Source organism: Meriones unguiculatus, chromosome 2 (genome assembly GCF_030254825.1).
Source record: "Meriones unguiculatus strain TT.TT164.6M chromosome 2, Bangor_MerUng_6.1, whole genome shotgun sequence".
NCBI classification, from domain to species: domain Eukaryota; kingdom Metazoa; phylum Chordata; class Mammalia; order Rodentia; family Muridae; genus Meriones; species Meriones unguiculatus.
This window is the reverse complement of record NC_083350.1, coordinates 38,654,270-38,670,577: the sequence shown is the minus strand read 5'-3', so window position 1 is coordinate 38,670,577 and position 16,308 is coordinate 38,654,270. Positions and strand designations below refer to the sequence as shown.

Below are 16,308 nucleotides of genomic sequence, written 5' to 3'. Positions count from 1 at the left end.
GTTATCAGTATTCCCTTAAGTTTGACAACCTGCTTTGGGAAACAAATACTATATATAACTATACTTCAATAGTATAAGACTTTGGGTATAATATAAATACTTATATAAATATTTTATATATTATTTTATTATATATAAATATTATATAAATATAAATATTTAGAAGATAGTTTAATGCTGTGTCAATTGATCTAAGTAATAACATCCAATTTTCTTCACTTGGGACTACAATCACCATCGCCATGGGTTTTTTATATGATTTTCAGTACTATTAAGAGAAGTTCCCAGTTCTGGTGATTAGTGGTCAATCTAGACCCCTGGCTGCACAAAGTCCTGATAGTAAATGGTACATAGGAGCTAAAACCTAAGTAAGACATTTATTCTCTCTCCTCTAGAGCTCAAGAAAAATTGCAGAAGAAGAGGTAGTAACAATATAAAAACAGCAGATAGGAAGAAAAGCTGTGAAATGTCATATTTCTGGGCAAGACAAATTCATGGCAACAGCAAGTACCTGCGCACAGTCTATATATAAGTGCACCTATCATCAGTCAAGCACAGATAGAAGAGGGATTCAGGGATCCCAGCCTCTCACTTCTGAACTGTTTGCTGCTGATAGATACAGATAGATGGATGGTCTTTCTAGCTCCCCCCTCTGCCCAAAGCTTGGCTATGAGTGTCAGCCTCTGCTTTGATACCCTGCTGGGTAGTCTTTCAGAGGCCCTCTGTGGTAGGCTTCTGTCCTGTTCCTTGTTTTCTCTCTCTTCCAATGTCTATCCCATTTGCCTTTCTGAATGAGGATTGATCATCTTACCCTGTGTCGTCCTCCTTGCTTAGCTTCTATAGGTGTACAGATTTTAGTATGATTATCCTATCTTACAGATCTAATATCAACTTATAAGTGAGTATATACCATGTGTGTCTTTCTGCTTCTGGGATGCCTCACTCAGGATGATCTTTTCTAGTTCCCACCATTTGCAAATTTCATGATTTCCTTGTTTTTAGTTGCTGAGTAGTATTCCCTTGTGTAAATGTACTACAATTTCTGTATCCACTCCTCCGCTGAGAGACATCTGGGTTGTTTCCAGATTCTGGCTATTGACTTTCAGCAAGTGCCAGTGGGTAGTTCCAATCCATTAGTGACACAGATGGCCTTGCTCAAGCTAGATGGGTCACAAAATAAAATTGAAACTCTTAAATCTAGGAAAGAGGGTCAGTGAGTGGTAGTAATGGGAGATAAGAGAAGGCGAATGAGAGGGAGAATCAGAATATATTATAGTACAAGCATGAAACTGTCAATAAAATTAATTAAAAAAAACTGTAAAGTGACTATTTAATACTTAGATAAGCATGGGCAGTCTCATATTTGTATTGAAAAATAAGAAAATGAACCTAGACAGTCTTGACAGATTTTTAAAAATATGTTGTTATTTTTTAAAGGAGATACATAGTTATAAATGTAGCAAATGATGGATTTATAATCAGAATAGTAATTAGGCTGTAATAATTCTTTGCAGTTCAGTTGTTCAGCTTAGTTATAACTTATCCCATAAAGTGCAAGATTTGAAATAAATCTTATTTCTCTCCTCGGTTTAGGTTTTGGTGACTCTTCTAGTATACCTTCTAGTTGTGTGTGTGTGTGTGTGTGTGTGTGTGTGTGTGTGTGTGTGTTGCATAGACACATATGTGGAACTTGGGACAATGATAGTTTTCTTCCATCATGTGGATTCTGAGAATTAAACTAAGGCTGTCAGGCTTGGCAGCATGTACTTTTACTCACCAACTCATGTTGCCAACCCTGTGGTCTATAGCTTATTGGTTTCAATAAAAGAATGATCATTAGCCTTTAACAGACTTTCATGTTCTTAACAGTGGTTTTCAGAAAAACAGCTCAAGATGTTAATACTTAGAAAATATAAGTAATTACCAAAATTTTTAATGGCTCATTTTCTTTCTAGGACACCTGAGTTCATCTTCCATATATCCTGTATGTAGTGCCCCTTACTTATTGGCAACTTCATGCTCAGATGATAAAGTAAGATTTTGGCGATGCAGAGTAACAAATGGAGAATCGGCTACATCAAAGAATGGAAAACTAGATCTTGTGTATATTTGGGAAGAATGGCCATTACTCATTGAAGATGGACTTCCGAGCAACAGTAGTGTAACTGTACCTGGTAGGCCTGTAGAAGTGAGCTGTGCACACACAAATCGTTTAGCAGTAGCTTATAAGCAGCCCACATCTAATAGTAGATCTCAGGAATTTGTGATGCACGTAAGTATTTTTGAATGCGAGTCTACAGGAGGTTCATGTTGGGTCCTTGAACAGACAATTCATTTAGATGACTTAAGTACAGTGTTGGATTCTGGCATTAGTATTGATAGCAATTTAGTGGCCTATAATAAACAAGAGACATATTTAGTCAGTAGAGAAAGTATTACATCAAACACAAAACATTTGGTTCACTTAGATTGGATGTCTAGAGAAGATGGTTCTCATATCCTAACTGTAGGAATTGGCTCAAAAATTTTTATGTATGGACCCATGGCTGGCAAGGTACAAGAACAGACTGGTAAGGAGAATCCGGCATTTCCTCTCTGGGAGAGTACTAAAATCGTACCTCTTTCTAAATTTGTACTATTACGAAGTGTAGACTTGGTTTCTTCTGTAGAAGGTGCCCCACCTTTTCCTGTTTCTTTATCATGGGTACGGGATGGCATCCTTGTGGTAGGAATGGATTGTGAAATGCACGTATATTCCCAATGGCAGCCATCTTATAAACAGGAACCTGTTACAACAGATTCATACAATGGAAGTACTCCATCTATACTAAGTTTAATAAAACAAAGTAACTCATCAAGTTCTGGTCTACATCCTCCAAAGAAAACTCTCACTCGATCCATGACCAGTCTTGCACAGAAAATCTGTGGAAAGAAAACGACATTCGACCCTTCAGTGGATATGGAAGATTCTGGTCTTTTTGAAGCAGCTCATGTACTTTCTCCTACTTTACCTCAGTACCATCCCTTGCAGCTTTTGGAACTCATGGATCTTGGCAAAGTCCGGAGAGCCAAAGCCATCTTGTCACATCTTGTTAAATGCATTGCTGGGGAAGTTGTGGCTCTGAATGAAACTGAATCCAATCATGATCGCCGCCTTAGGTCTCTTACCATCAGTGCTAGCGGAAGCACCACCAGAGATCCCCAGGCATTCAACAAAACTGAAAACAGAGATTACACAGAAATAGACTCTGTCCCTCCACTTCCTTTATATGCTTTACTTGCAGCAGATGATGATAGCTATTATTCATCTTTGGAAAAGTCTAATAATGAAAGTTCCTTAAATAAATCAAAACAGTTATCCAAAGAAACTTATGATGAACTTTTTCAGACTTCAGTTCTAATGTCTGATAATCACACATTCGAGACAAATGAAGAACATACACAGCCCAGAGTTATTGACCTTTCACAGTACAGTCCCACTTACTTTGGTCCTGAGCATGCTCAGGTTCTTTCTGGCCATTTACTTCATTCTAGTTTACCAGGGCTCACCCGGATGGAACAGATGTCTCTGATGGCCTTAGCGGACACAATTGCAACCACAAGCACCGATATAGGAGAAAGCAGAGACAGAAGTCAAGGTAAAAATATCCTCTGTACAAGATGGGGAAGGTAATTTTATAGAAAATAATCTTACATAATGCTTAGTAAAAATGATATGAGGTTCTTTAATAAAAGTTAGTACAAGAAATTTATCTTTCACAGCAGTTTTAACTCTGATATGTACTGTTTAGTTTGTAAATTACAGTACTATGAGGAAGTACACAGACTCATACCAGTCATCATTAATGATTATCCGCTCAGTATAAAATGTCCAGCTGAATCCTGTGACTTTAGAAATGTTCAGATTTTTAAAAAGCTAAAAGTAAGTATTTCTGACTTTTCCTTCTGTGGGAATAATCCACAGTAAAAAATTACAGTGTAATTCAGGATTTTTTTAAAAATTAATGTTATTGTCTACTCTTACCTAGAATAACATAAACACAGCAAAATTAGATCTTTTCATCACTCAGAGCATTTTTTAAATAAGCAAATTTAAATAGAAAATTTCCGTTATATCTCAAAGTTTGAAATTAACAAATTCATTATTTTAAGCCAGATATATTGATTAGTAAGATTTACTTGGCCAGAAAATAAGGATTAAATTTGACACAAAAATTTTAAATTATAAAAAAAGTTAGTTTACATTTTTTGAAGTATTACTAGGAGATACTAATTTTATGTGAATATGTTATAGATTTTTAATATGTTTAATATGAGTGTGTTACTATTGTTTTAATCATAAAAAGTAAAAAGACTGACTTACCATACTGGTAATATAAAACTCTTTTCTTTAATGTTACAGCTGATTGCTGGGATGCAGATATGATTTGAATTCACACAGTAAACATCACTATAACATAGTACATAAAACATTAAACTCCTTAAAAATAAAGGATTCAGATAAAGGAAGCCTTATTTATTATAAAGAATGTTAATAGAAATTGGGCGTGGTGGTGAATACCTGTAATATCAGCACTCAGGGAGGCAGAGGCAGGTGGATCTCTGTGAATTCAAGGCCAGCCTGGTCTATAAAGTGAGTCCAGGACAGCCAAGGTTACAAAAAGAAACCCTGTTTCAATTAAAAAAAACAGCAACAAAAAAAAGTTATTAGACTTTAAATCAACTCATCTCATCACTGTGGTATTATGACATATGCTGATTTTTAGTATTTTATGCTTGTTAAATGGTTTTATAAGCATATAATGCTTTTGCTTACAAATGCTTTCTTTCTGATTATAGGTGGAGAAACTCTAGATGAATGTGGATTAAAGTTTCTTCTGGCTGTTCGACTCCATACCTTTCTTACAACTTCCCTTCCAGCCTATCGAGCTCAGCTCCTTCACCAAGGTGATGCTGATTATCTATTACAAGAAAATACCAGTCAAAAACAGGGAGAGAGGATTGGCAGGATAAAAGGAGAGAAGTAAAGGATAAGCTTTGTCTATCTACCAAACTGGTAAAATTAGAATGTACTCCCATCATAACTAACGTGAGAGTATTACAGATACTATATTCTTATGTATATATGATTACAAGTAACAAATCTCAGTGATGTTAATTTAAACCCAAGTATATATGGTCTCAGTACTCAGGAATTTGAAGAGTTAGTACAAGGTTCCAGTATTACTCCCTGCATGGTTCTAAGCAGTGTGACTTGGGCCTTGCAGGTAAACATTTACTCAGTGATGTGTCTCTCACTTTCCATCAAGTTAATGCCTAGCTAGTCCACATAGTCACTCAAATACTTAGTTTCATAGTGAAAACATTGGAAAATTACTCTTAATGAGTATAAAATGTGTGGTTGTCTGTTTTACACTATAGTAAGCATGCTGTACATTAGATCTCATAAACCTTCCTTCTTGATCAGTGTTTCTTCACTGCCCCACCCCCAGGTTTTGGTAGCTATCATTTCCTTTGGTTATATAAGTTGCATTGTTACAGATTCTACATATAAGTAGAATATAAAGTATTTGTCTTTCTCTGCCTTTGATTTATCATAATGTTCTCCAGGTTCATTCATGTTGCTGCAAGTAACAGAATTTGTTTTTAAAATACTAGGATTTCATTCCACTGGGAATATATACATTTTCCTTATTTACTCATTAATAGACATTTTAGTAACTTTTTAAACAGAGTTGTTGTGAATAATGCTGCAGTGAACATTGGATGCATTTATCTTTTCAACGTATTAATTTCAACTCCTTTTAGTCTGTATCCAGAATACTGAATTACATGGCAGTTGTATTTTTAGTTTTATGAGGTAATATTATATAGTTTTCCATAATGCCTATGACAGCCTTTATTCTCACCAGTATCAAATAGTGTTTCCTTTTTCTACAAATATTTGGAAAGAATTATTTTTATATAGTGGCTGTTCGTCTAGATAATAGTGATTATTCTTATAATTTTAATTTATACTTTACTGGAGGTTTTGGCATATTAAATATTTTCTGCATACTTATAATTCTTATGATTATGAAAGTACTTATTTTCTTTTGCTATTTTTTTCTTTTAATTGAAAGTAGATCTTTTTCTTACATAATATATCCTAATTACCATTTTCCCGTCCTACTACTCCCAGATCCTCCCCAATTCCCTCCCATCTGGATCCACTCCCAGTCTATTTTTTTATTAGAAAGCAGGATTATAAGGAATAATACAATACAATATAAAAGATAAGGCAAAAATTAACACATTGAAATAGGACAAAACAAGCAGAAGGAAAAAGTCTAAGCAGAGGCACAAGAACCAAATACCATACTGGAAACCGTAATAAATAACCAAAGGACCTGTGGATAAAAAAATAAAATAAAATGAAAGTTTTTTAAAAGCCTTAATATGAAATTATGAGACAGTGCCTACTGTGGTAGGGTTGCTATGCTCGTGTGGAGATACATTTTCTTGGCTGTTACAGTTTTTATGGTGGATTTTATCTATACATCTAGGTTTGGGATAATTGAAATTCTAGGTGTTGATTTTATCTTGTTTTTGGTGGATGCGTGTTTTTTTTTTTTTTTCCAAGGTTTCCGCTGCTCTCTCTGGTTCTTGGTTGTGGCCCTGTGTTACCTGGTAGGGAATTCTGGGATTCTACTAGGTGTGGGCACTGGAGGTTCCAGGTAGAATACTTTTCTAGGTATTCGAAGCTGGCATTTAGAAATGTGGATAGGTTGGGAAAGGAAATCAGATCTATAAAAAATATTGAAATGTTCTTCAGAAGGAAAATAAAATAGGTAATAAACTTGGATTTACATAGAGTGTAATGCCAGGTTCATGGGACCTTCAGAGACCACGAGGAGATGATTTGATGCAAGAGCAAGAGAGTTTTATTATGAGAGCAGTCGAACTCGGGACCCACATCTCACTGACACAGCAGTAGAGAAGTGGGACCTCGAGCCCTAGGTGAGCTCAAGGAAAGACTGCAAGCAGGGGAGTTCCATAATAACAAGCAGGGAGGCACATGTTTCCATGACAGCTAGCAGGGGGGTTCATGCCTTGACATAAAAGTTAGAGGGGTGAGGTGACCTCCTCTGAGGCACATAATTACAATTGCCTAAGGCATGTAATCACAATTGCTATTCTTCTAAACTATATCTGAAACATTGGGGAGAATTTTCCCAGCCAATTCCCAACCAGTTCTCATTGATTATTGCCAGAGAGATTGTCTCTATTTTCTGTGAAGTATTTATTCTGTGATATTTCCTGGAGGCTGTTGCTAGGAGAGTTAACTTTGTTTTCTGCCAAGTGTATATTCTGTGATATTTCCTCATACCTGAGTTCAGCTCCCAGTAAAGATGGCTCTTTATTCCAAAATGGAGTTATACCCAGGCTAACTTAAACTCTTCAAGAGAAGAACAATCATTAAAAAAATAAGTTAAAATAAAATTAAATTGCACTTTGCCCAGTGCGTGGCTATGATTATCAGCCTCTGCTTTGATATCCTGCAGGGTAGAGTCTTTCAAAGGCCCTCCATGGTAGGCTCCTGTCTTTGTTCCCTGTTTTTTTCCCCTCTTCCAATGTCCATACCCTTTGCCTTTCTTAATGTGTAGTGATCATCCTACCCAGGGTCCTCCTTCTTGGTTAGCTTCCTTAGGTGTGTAGATTTTAATGATTGTCCTATATTATATTTCTAATATCCACTTATAAGTGAGTATATACCATGTGTGTCTTTCTGCTTCTGGGATACCTCACTCAGGATGGTCTTTTCTAGTTCCCATCATTTGCCTGCGGATTTCATTATTTCCTTGTTTTTAATTGCTGAGTAGTATTCCATTGTGTAAAGGTACCACAATTTCTGTATCCATTCCTCAGCTGAGGGACATCTGTGTGGTTTCTAGCTTCTGCTATTATAATTAAGCCACCATGAACATGGTTGAGCAAGTGTCCTTGTTGTATCCTTGAGCATCTTTTGGATATACGCCTAGGAGTGGTATAGCTGGATCTTGAGGAAGAGCTATTCCTAATTGTCTGATTTCCAAAATGGTTGTACAAGTTTACATTCCCACCAGCAGTGGAGGAGGGTTCCCCTTTCTCCACATTCTCTCCAGCATATGTTGTCACTTGAGTTTTTGATCTTAGCCATCCTGATGGGTGTAAGGTAAAATCTCAGTGTTGTTTTGATGTGCATTTCCCTGATGACTAAGGATGTTGAATATTTCTTTTAAGTGTTTCTCTGCCATTCGATACTCCTCTATTGAGAATTCTCTGTTTAGCTCTGTATCCCATTTTTTAATTGAATTACTTGATTTCTTGCTTTTTAACTTCTTTAGTTCTTTATATATTCTGGATATTAGCCCTCTGTCAGATAACAGTGTTGGTCAAGATCCTTTCCCAGTCTGTAGGCTGTCATTTTGTTCTGAAGACAGTGTCCTTTGCTTTACAGAAGCTTTACAGTTTCACGAGGTCCCATTTACTGATTGTTGCTCTTAGAGCCTGTGCTGTTGGTGTTCTGTTCAGGAAGTTGTCTCCTGTGCCAATGAGTTCAAGGCTCTTCCCCACTTTTTCCTTTAACAGGTTTAGTGTTTCTGGTTTTATGTTGAGGTCTTTGATCCATTTGAATTTTAGTTTTGTGCAAGGTGATAAATATTGATCTATATGCATTTTTCTGATATTCTCGGAAAGATGGTGGGTAATAGCTAGAGAGCAGAAATACTGCATCACAGTGATTTTCCCATAAACATTTTGTATATTTTCAAAGAAGTGGATTTTAAATCTATGCATCGGGATAGTATCTTTATTCAAAAAAATCACAAATAACAAGTAATTTATGTCTGGAGAAAGGTTTTAAAAAGGACAATACTTTTCACTGACACATGTAGCAATCTGCACAGATCGTAAGGCAGATATCTCACAAGAGCAAAAGGCCTGTTCTGAGAGAGCTAAAACTGCCCCAGAGCATCTGATTTCTAGTTCAGACTGGTCACCATCACAGTTTCAAGGAGCTACAGATAAAATCAACCTAGAAATGTTTTTCTTAAATCGTAATCGCAGGATGTGTACTTAGTAGCAGATGGTTTCCTAAAAATCTGAATTTTACACTTTCATTTCTTATGCTGTTTCCAAGATATTACTCTCCTACATGTGTTATGGTAAAAGGAGTCTGCAGAGTTAAAGAATATGTCATTTTACTTTGTATTTTAAGTACTTGGTTCATTGAAAAACATAATTCATTTACATATTAACTAAGATTATTTGGAGCTAATTTATGTAAATAATTAAAAACCTAAAATAATTGTATATTTATTGCACAAATACACATTTCTGATAATCATTAAATAATATTTGCATTGCTTATAAATGTCTTTTTGACATCTCTTCAGGCCTCTCTACTGGGCATTTTGCTTGGGCTTTTCACTCGGTAGCAGAGGAAGAACTGCTAAACATGTTGCCGGCCATGCAGAAAGATGATCCGACTTGGTCTGAACTGAGAGCAATGGGTGTGGGGTGGTGGGTTCGCAATGCTCGCATCTTACGCAAATGCATAGAAAAAGTAAGTGTTTATTTGGGTGTAACTATAAAAAAATGTGTTTTGAATATTTGTTTAATGACATCCTGCCTTATCTGATATTTTATCCATTGTGTGATAGAAACAGCATCATAATTTGTGTGTGTGATAATGAGTTTTGGACCAAGAGCTTTATGAATTCTAGGCAGACATTATACCAGTGAGCAGAGTCTGCAGCTCAGCCATCTTTTGACTTAATGGTCTCAGTACATTGCCTTATGTTGGCTTTGAATGTGCAGTTCTGTCTAAAACTCTTGAGCTGTTGTGATTCTAAGCCTCTGCTGCTAGGCCTAGCAACCTCAACCTCTAGTTAGCACATTTGTTTACTAGTATATTTCTAAATTTCTGAAATATTTGTTGGGATAAATACAACTTTAGGAGGGTTTCTAATGAAGGCTGTTATAGTTCTGTCACCTCTTCTGTGTATAATCTGCTTACTAGTTATAAGTGCTTACTAGTTATGCATATATACATGTATTTATGTGCTTATTTAAATTTGAATATAGAAATAGCCTGTACTGATCTTGTATGTAAGAGAAATTATTTGTTCACTCACAACCTACTTCATAAAAGATTTGACTACTGTTTTCCAATTGTAGGTAGCCAAAGCAGCCTTTCATAGAAATAATGATCCTTTAGATGCTGCAATTTTTTACCTTGCAATGAAAAAAAAGGCTGTGATTTGGGGATTATATAGGTAAGTAAAAGACAGCTTCAAAGCTAAAAGTCACTTTTCATTTAGATTGAATGCAGAAAGTATGTCCTTACTGAGTATGTTCTTAGTTTTTTGTGTTTAAGGAGATTCTTGATAGGGAAGAAGATTGCATATGTTCTACAGTGGAAGAAACCAGATCACTGCAGTTTGTTTTAGCATTTATCAGTCTAAAAACACATTCTCCCTTTCCCGAATTGCTTATTCTAAGAACATTTTCCTCATCACCAAAAAGCAGGGAGGAAGAAAGTGGAGTAGAAAACAAACGTTTCAAGGTGAACTTGCATCAGCATCAGGGAACATGATAAGAAACAGTAGAATCTAGGATAAGCATCTGTACTTTGATATTGAGGGATGTGGACCAGGATATTCCAGAAACTGCTATTCTTCTGGGTACTGTTCTCTTCCATCTCACTCATCAAGAGCACATGGCCTCCATGATTACCAGTGTTTGTTTGGTATTCTGTTTCAGAATGGCAACCTTTGGAAAATTTTTTGATGTTTAATATATGAGTTTTCTAAGACTATTGTATTTCAGGATTATTTTCTGTCATTTCTAAATAGGTAGAACAAAATTATTGATGAGATTTCAAATGATAATATGTAAATTATCTTCATATAAGATTAGTAAAATTCTGCACAAATTTAGTTTTTTTCTGAGTGCTGCTAATGCAGTTCACTTTGCAATTTGAAAGAGAATTTTTAAATAACTTCTGAGGTTTATGTATAAAAATAAATACTTACCTAATCTTCTCCTACTAGTAAAAAATGCAGATGTTTAGTAATTTGTAAAATGATAAATATTTTGTTTTTATTGTTAGAACTTTTATTGTAACTGGGTCTTGCTCTGTAGTGCAGACTGCCTTCTAATTTGCTATCTTTCTCCTTCAAAGTCCTAACTATAAAATGCTGATTCAGAGTTGTATTTTAAATTTTTCACAATTTTTATTCCTTTATAGATCTCAAAAAGACACCAAAATGACACAGTTTTTTGGGCACAATTTTGAGGAAGAAAGGTGGCGTAAAGCAGCTTTGAAAAATGCCTTTTCTTTATTAGGCAAGCAAAGGTTTGAACATTCTGCAGCATTTTTTCTTCTGGGTGGTTGCCTCAGAGATGCAATTGAGGTAATCAGTTGAACTTTCCTTTCAGTTAGTGTTATCATTTCTTTAAGCAATTTATCTAAATTTGAAATTTTTATTTTTAATTTTAACTTTAGTAGACATAATACACGGCTAGGTACCTAAAGTAACTGCTAATATTTCATTGTAGCTTTTTTGTTTTTACCATTTAACTGGAGTGATATTTTTTGAACTGGGATAGAATAGGTTTCGCAAAATGAATATTTTTGTATTACTACACATTTGAAGACTATCTGGCTCTTTTATTTGATGGACTTGAGGAAAAATAGCTTTTTAATTAGAAAACTCTAGTCTGATCAGGTGAATTGAAAAGAATTGAGGTATAAGAAATAAAATAAAATTGTAGGTTTAATCGGCACTGGATAGGATTATTCATTATCCATATCATCAGGTCAAGTTATTTTTTTTTAAAATACTTGCTTAATAATAGCAAATAATTTTATAGATGTTATCAATGTAAATTTACTAAAGTAGGCAATATACATGTGATTGTTGCATTTTTGCTTGATAAATTTAAAAATAAATAAATATACATTTTAAAGGAAGTAAGTTGGGTTTCTCTTAAAAACTGACTTTATTTATAAACAAAATTTTTTAAGGTTTGTCTCGAGAAACTGAATGACATTCAGTTGGCTCTTGTAATAGCAAGACTTTTTGAATCTGAATTTGATAAATCTGCAACATACAAATCTATTTTACGCAAAAAAGTTTTGGGAATTGGTTCTCAAGCCAATGAGCTCAGTTCATCAAACATAAATGCACATCATGACCCCTTTCTTCGGAGTATGGCACATTGGATTTTAGAAGATTATACTGCTGCTCTGGAAACATTAATAAAGCAACCAGCTACAGAGGATGAAGGTAAGCTATTCCTCCAGTATTTTAATAAGAATGTTGTTGCTGTTTTCTTAGGATGTAGTCCACTGTATGGTCTAATATAATACAAATTACTAAATTTTTTGATCTTTCTCACTAAATGGTGTTTTGTGTCAGAAAGAAAAACCATTTAAAACAGAAAACAACAATATTACCAACAGTTAATTTTAAATACTTCAGAGAAATGGTAATATAAAGTCAATTTTTAATATTAGATTGAGTTATTACAGTTGGTAATCAGTTTTATAATTCTTACAAGAAAAACATATTCAGTATATGGGTTGTGATTAAAGAACCGTAAACCAATCAAATCCTTGACTGTTGAGTGCATGGGAACAGAAATATAGAGATTATTTAAAATATATCCTTTAGAATCTTACTTCTTTTTTTTTTTTTTCTTTTGTAATACAGTCTTATAGTGCTCCATTAAAGTGAAGTTCCTTCGTGAATTAGTATAAAAATGGTGGGGTTTCCTTTTTCATTGTTTTTTCAGAGGCGGGATTGAACTATATGTGGTAGCTGGTTTAGCTCAGCTTACTATTTCGAATAGTAAGTAGTGTGGCTCCTAGTTTATACTGTTTGATGTGGCAATATATATGTAGTTAGGAAGTTATGCTTCTTTCCAAACTCAGAAGAAAGCTATGAGACTCAAATTTTCAAGTCTTTTAGCCATATGAAAGTAAAGGTTTTCAAATTGGCTTCTTCACAATGGAGGGAAAGCATCACTTTATTAAACTTACATGTCTTTTTAAAATAATTGTGAATATATACTATGTGTGTGATAACGCAAGATTGCATGCTTCTAAAAGATTTAAATCTGAGTTCTTCTGAAAGAAAAGTGATAATAGTGGCTTAGATGATAGTAACAGTATGATACTACAACCAGGGAGAAGTATTTGGATATAGGATAATCTTAGTTGTGATTACACAGAACTAAATTTGATATGGAATATAAAGGAATTAGAAATTAAGGATACTCCTGGGTTTTTAGCTGGCGTAATAGTGAATAGTATGATAGAGTGTTGATTGGATCAGGAAGCCTTCTGAATTAGATGATCTTTGGGCAAAGGACTAGTTGAAATAGCAGGTGAACCAAAAGATAAAGGGTGATGTGTACCACGAGCACATGAAATAAAAAGTCCAAAGGGCAAAAATGTTTGTAGTAAGTAGAAATGTGCAATTTGGAAAGAGGAAATAGAGGTATACAAATTAACAGCATATAAATGGTGTTTAAAATCATGGGACTCTTTCAAGTTCAACTTGGGGTATACATAGAACATAGCATTTTTGGTCAGAAAAGAAAGGACTAAACAAGCTGATTCAAGAGGTTTCTCCATGGAAGATAGAAAAGAGGTAAGGATTCTGTCTGAAGACTTTGTTTCAGTTGGAAAGTAGTATGGCCTTTGATTACCTGTGGTATTAAAACATATTTGTGAAATGTGTTCTTGTCTGTTTAGTGATATGGATTATCTTGGTCTATTATAATTCATCCAAAGACCTGATCAAGTTTCATCAGAGAAAAGGGGATTCATAATTGCAAGGTTTTAGTTCATATATTGAGATTCTCCTGATTCATAAATGAATTTACTTTCAGATCAAGTCATGATGTCAGCCTGTAATCCTGTAGTCTTTAATTTCTACAATTACCTGAGAACACATCCTCTTTTGCTAAGACGTCATTTTGGATCATCTGATACATTTTCAACTCACATGGCTTTAACAGGGAAAAGTGGACTGGCAGGAACAATTAATCTAAGTGAAAGAAGATTATTTTTTAGTACTGCTAGTACTCACCTAAAAGCTGGCTGCCCGATGTTGGCTTTAGAAGTACTGTCAAAGATGCCCAAGGTCATCAAGAAAACAAAACTGTTTTGTAGACCTTCTGATTTTTTTACTAGTAAAGATTCTTCTCCACTAAAGTCAGATGCAAAAGAAGATAAGTCATCTGCTATTGACTGGTCACAGTCCTTTATAAATGGTTTTGAATCTTCTTCAGAGGGCTCCTCGGAGAGGCAGTCAAACTCTACCTTATCTTTTGATTGGAGCCAGCCGAGTATGGTATTTCAGGACGATTCTTTGGAGTTGAAATGGGATAGTGATAACGATGAAGAAAATGAAGATCCCCCTATTTCAATGAAAGACATAAAACCTTTGCAGAAAAAAACAGATAAAATAGACGAATTAAGCAGTTACACAGACTCTGTAAGCACACTAGATGAAAGTGACATTTTACATCCATCAGAAGATATAATTGCTGTTCAACTAAAATTTAGAGCGTGTTTAAAGATTCTCACAGTAGAACTTCGTACTTTATCTACTGGCTATGAAATAGATGGTGGGAAATTGCGTTACCAACTTTACCACTGGCTTGAAAAAGAGGTAATAGCTCTTCAGAGGACTTGTGACTTTTGCTCAGATGCAGAACAACTGCAGTCCACATCTAGCCAAAGTATAGATGAATCTGGATTAAGTGAGGATGCTGATGATTTGAATCGCCAGACAAAAGTGAAGCAACTGAAAGAAAGTTTCCAAGAAAAAAGACAGTGGCTCCTGAAGTATCAGTCACTCTTAAGAATGTTTCTTAGTTACTGCGTACTTCATGGCTCTCATGGTGGGGGTCTTGCATCTGTGAGAATGGAATTAATTTTACTTTTACAAGAATCCCAGCAGGTATGTAACATTTTGCTTTGTTTTGAGGGAAGGTGTGATCATGTAACTTTAGCTAGTCTGTAGCACCCTCTGTAGACTAGACTAATCCTCACAGAGATCCTCCTGCCTCTGCCTCTACCTCTGCCTCCCATGTGCTGGCATTAAAGGCATGTATCTTTATTGTACCAGTGCTATCACACTGGCAGGTATATAACTTTCACCAGTCAAATATAGAATATGTGGAGAAAAGGAAAAGAAAGGAAGTAATGTAATCTATAATGATTATATTTTAATACATTTACACTTAATACATTACATTATAATATTAAAATTCAAAAGCCTTATATAACGAAAAAGATAATATGTGTCTGAAATAGTTTTCGGTATTGTGTTTTTGGTTTTAAATATTAAAACTTGATTTCCTTTTTTTTACATTTACTATAAGGAATTAATCTTTGTATGTAGTCGTATTAAGAATTGGTAGAGCTATGTACGTTACAATTGCAGAACAGATTTTGTCAGGTGTTACGACGTGCTAATTGGTATGAATACAATCTTACAAATGCCTTCTGAGGTAATGAGCTATACCTTATTGAGGAGTATTAAGAGTATTATCATTCTAGATACAGTTGTAGAAATGTACTTCAGATCATAACAATTTAAAGTATATGTACTTTGAGTGCTTTTAATTTTTAATTTTGAAGGTTTCTGAAAGATCGTCTGAATTACTTAAGGAGTCAATTAAAAATAAAAATAGTTGCTTAATTTCTCTCTCTCTCTCTCTCTCTCTCTCTCTCTTTTAAGGAAACAGCAGAACCAATATTTCCTAACCCTTTGTCAGAACAAACTTCAGTGCCTCTTCTTTTTGCTTGTACAGCCAGTGCCAAAACAGTAGTTGCCAACCCATTGTTACATCTTAGTAATCTAACACATGATATTCTACATGCCATAATAAATTTTGATTCACCACCTCATCCTGATAGCCAAAGCAATAAAGTAAGTATGCTTCATCTCAAGCTTTGTTTTTCTTATCAACATATATTATTTAGATAAAATGATGGGTTTATGTTAACATTTTCTCATATGTATAAAATGTTTGATTGGATTTCCCACATGTACCCTCTGTTAGATTCCTTCTCGCTAATGGCTCATTTCCCCAAGTAGACATCCTTTCACTCAAGTACTTGATTTTCTGAATCTGTTATATTTTGATTCTTATGAGTATTTTCATTTTGTTTTTAAGCTTTTAATTTACCTACATAGAATGGTAAAATGAAAATATAAATGTTAAGCCTTTCTTACTAAACAAATTAAAACACCAGACTAGACA

General features: G+C 34.7%; 1 protein-coding gene across 4 annotated transcripts in view; it reads left to right on the top strand.

The window, feature by feature from the left end:
* Dmxl1 (Dmx like 1) overlaps nt 1-16,308 on the top strand; it is a 137,585-nt gene that overhangs the window by 61,450 nt on the left and 59,827 nt on the right. For all 4 annotated transcript variants that reach the window (XM_060377291.1, XM_060377290.1, XM_060377289.1 and 1 more), the window contains exons 18-25: nt 1,956-3,638; nt 4,840-4,947; nt 9,417-9,586; nt 10,201-10,298; nt 11,273-11,438; nt 12,053-12,314; nt 13,924-14,999; nt 15,783-15,974. In XM_060377291.1, the coding sequence (XP_060233274.1) occupies nt 1,956-3,638; nt 4,840-4,947; nt 9,417-9,586; nt 10,201-10,298; nt 11,273-11,438; nt 12,053-12,314; nt 13,924-14,999; nt 15,783-15,974 (3,755 nt within the window). The remainder of the gene's footprint in view (nt 1-1,955; nt 3,639-4,839; nt 4,948-9,416; nt 9,587-10,200; nt 10,299-11,272; nt 11,439-12,052; nt 12,315-13,923; nt 15,000-15,782; nt 15,975-16,308) is intronic.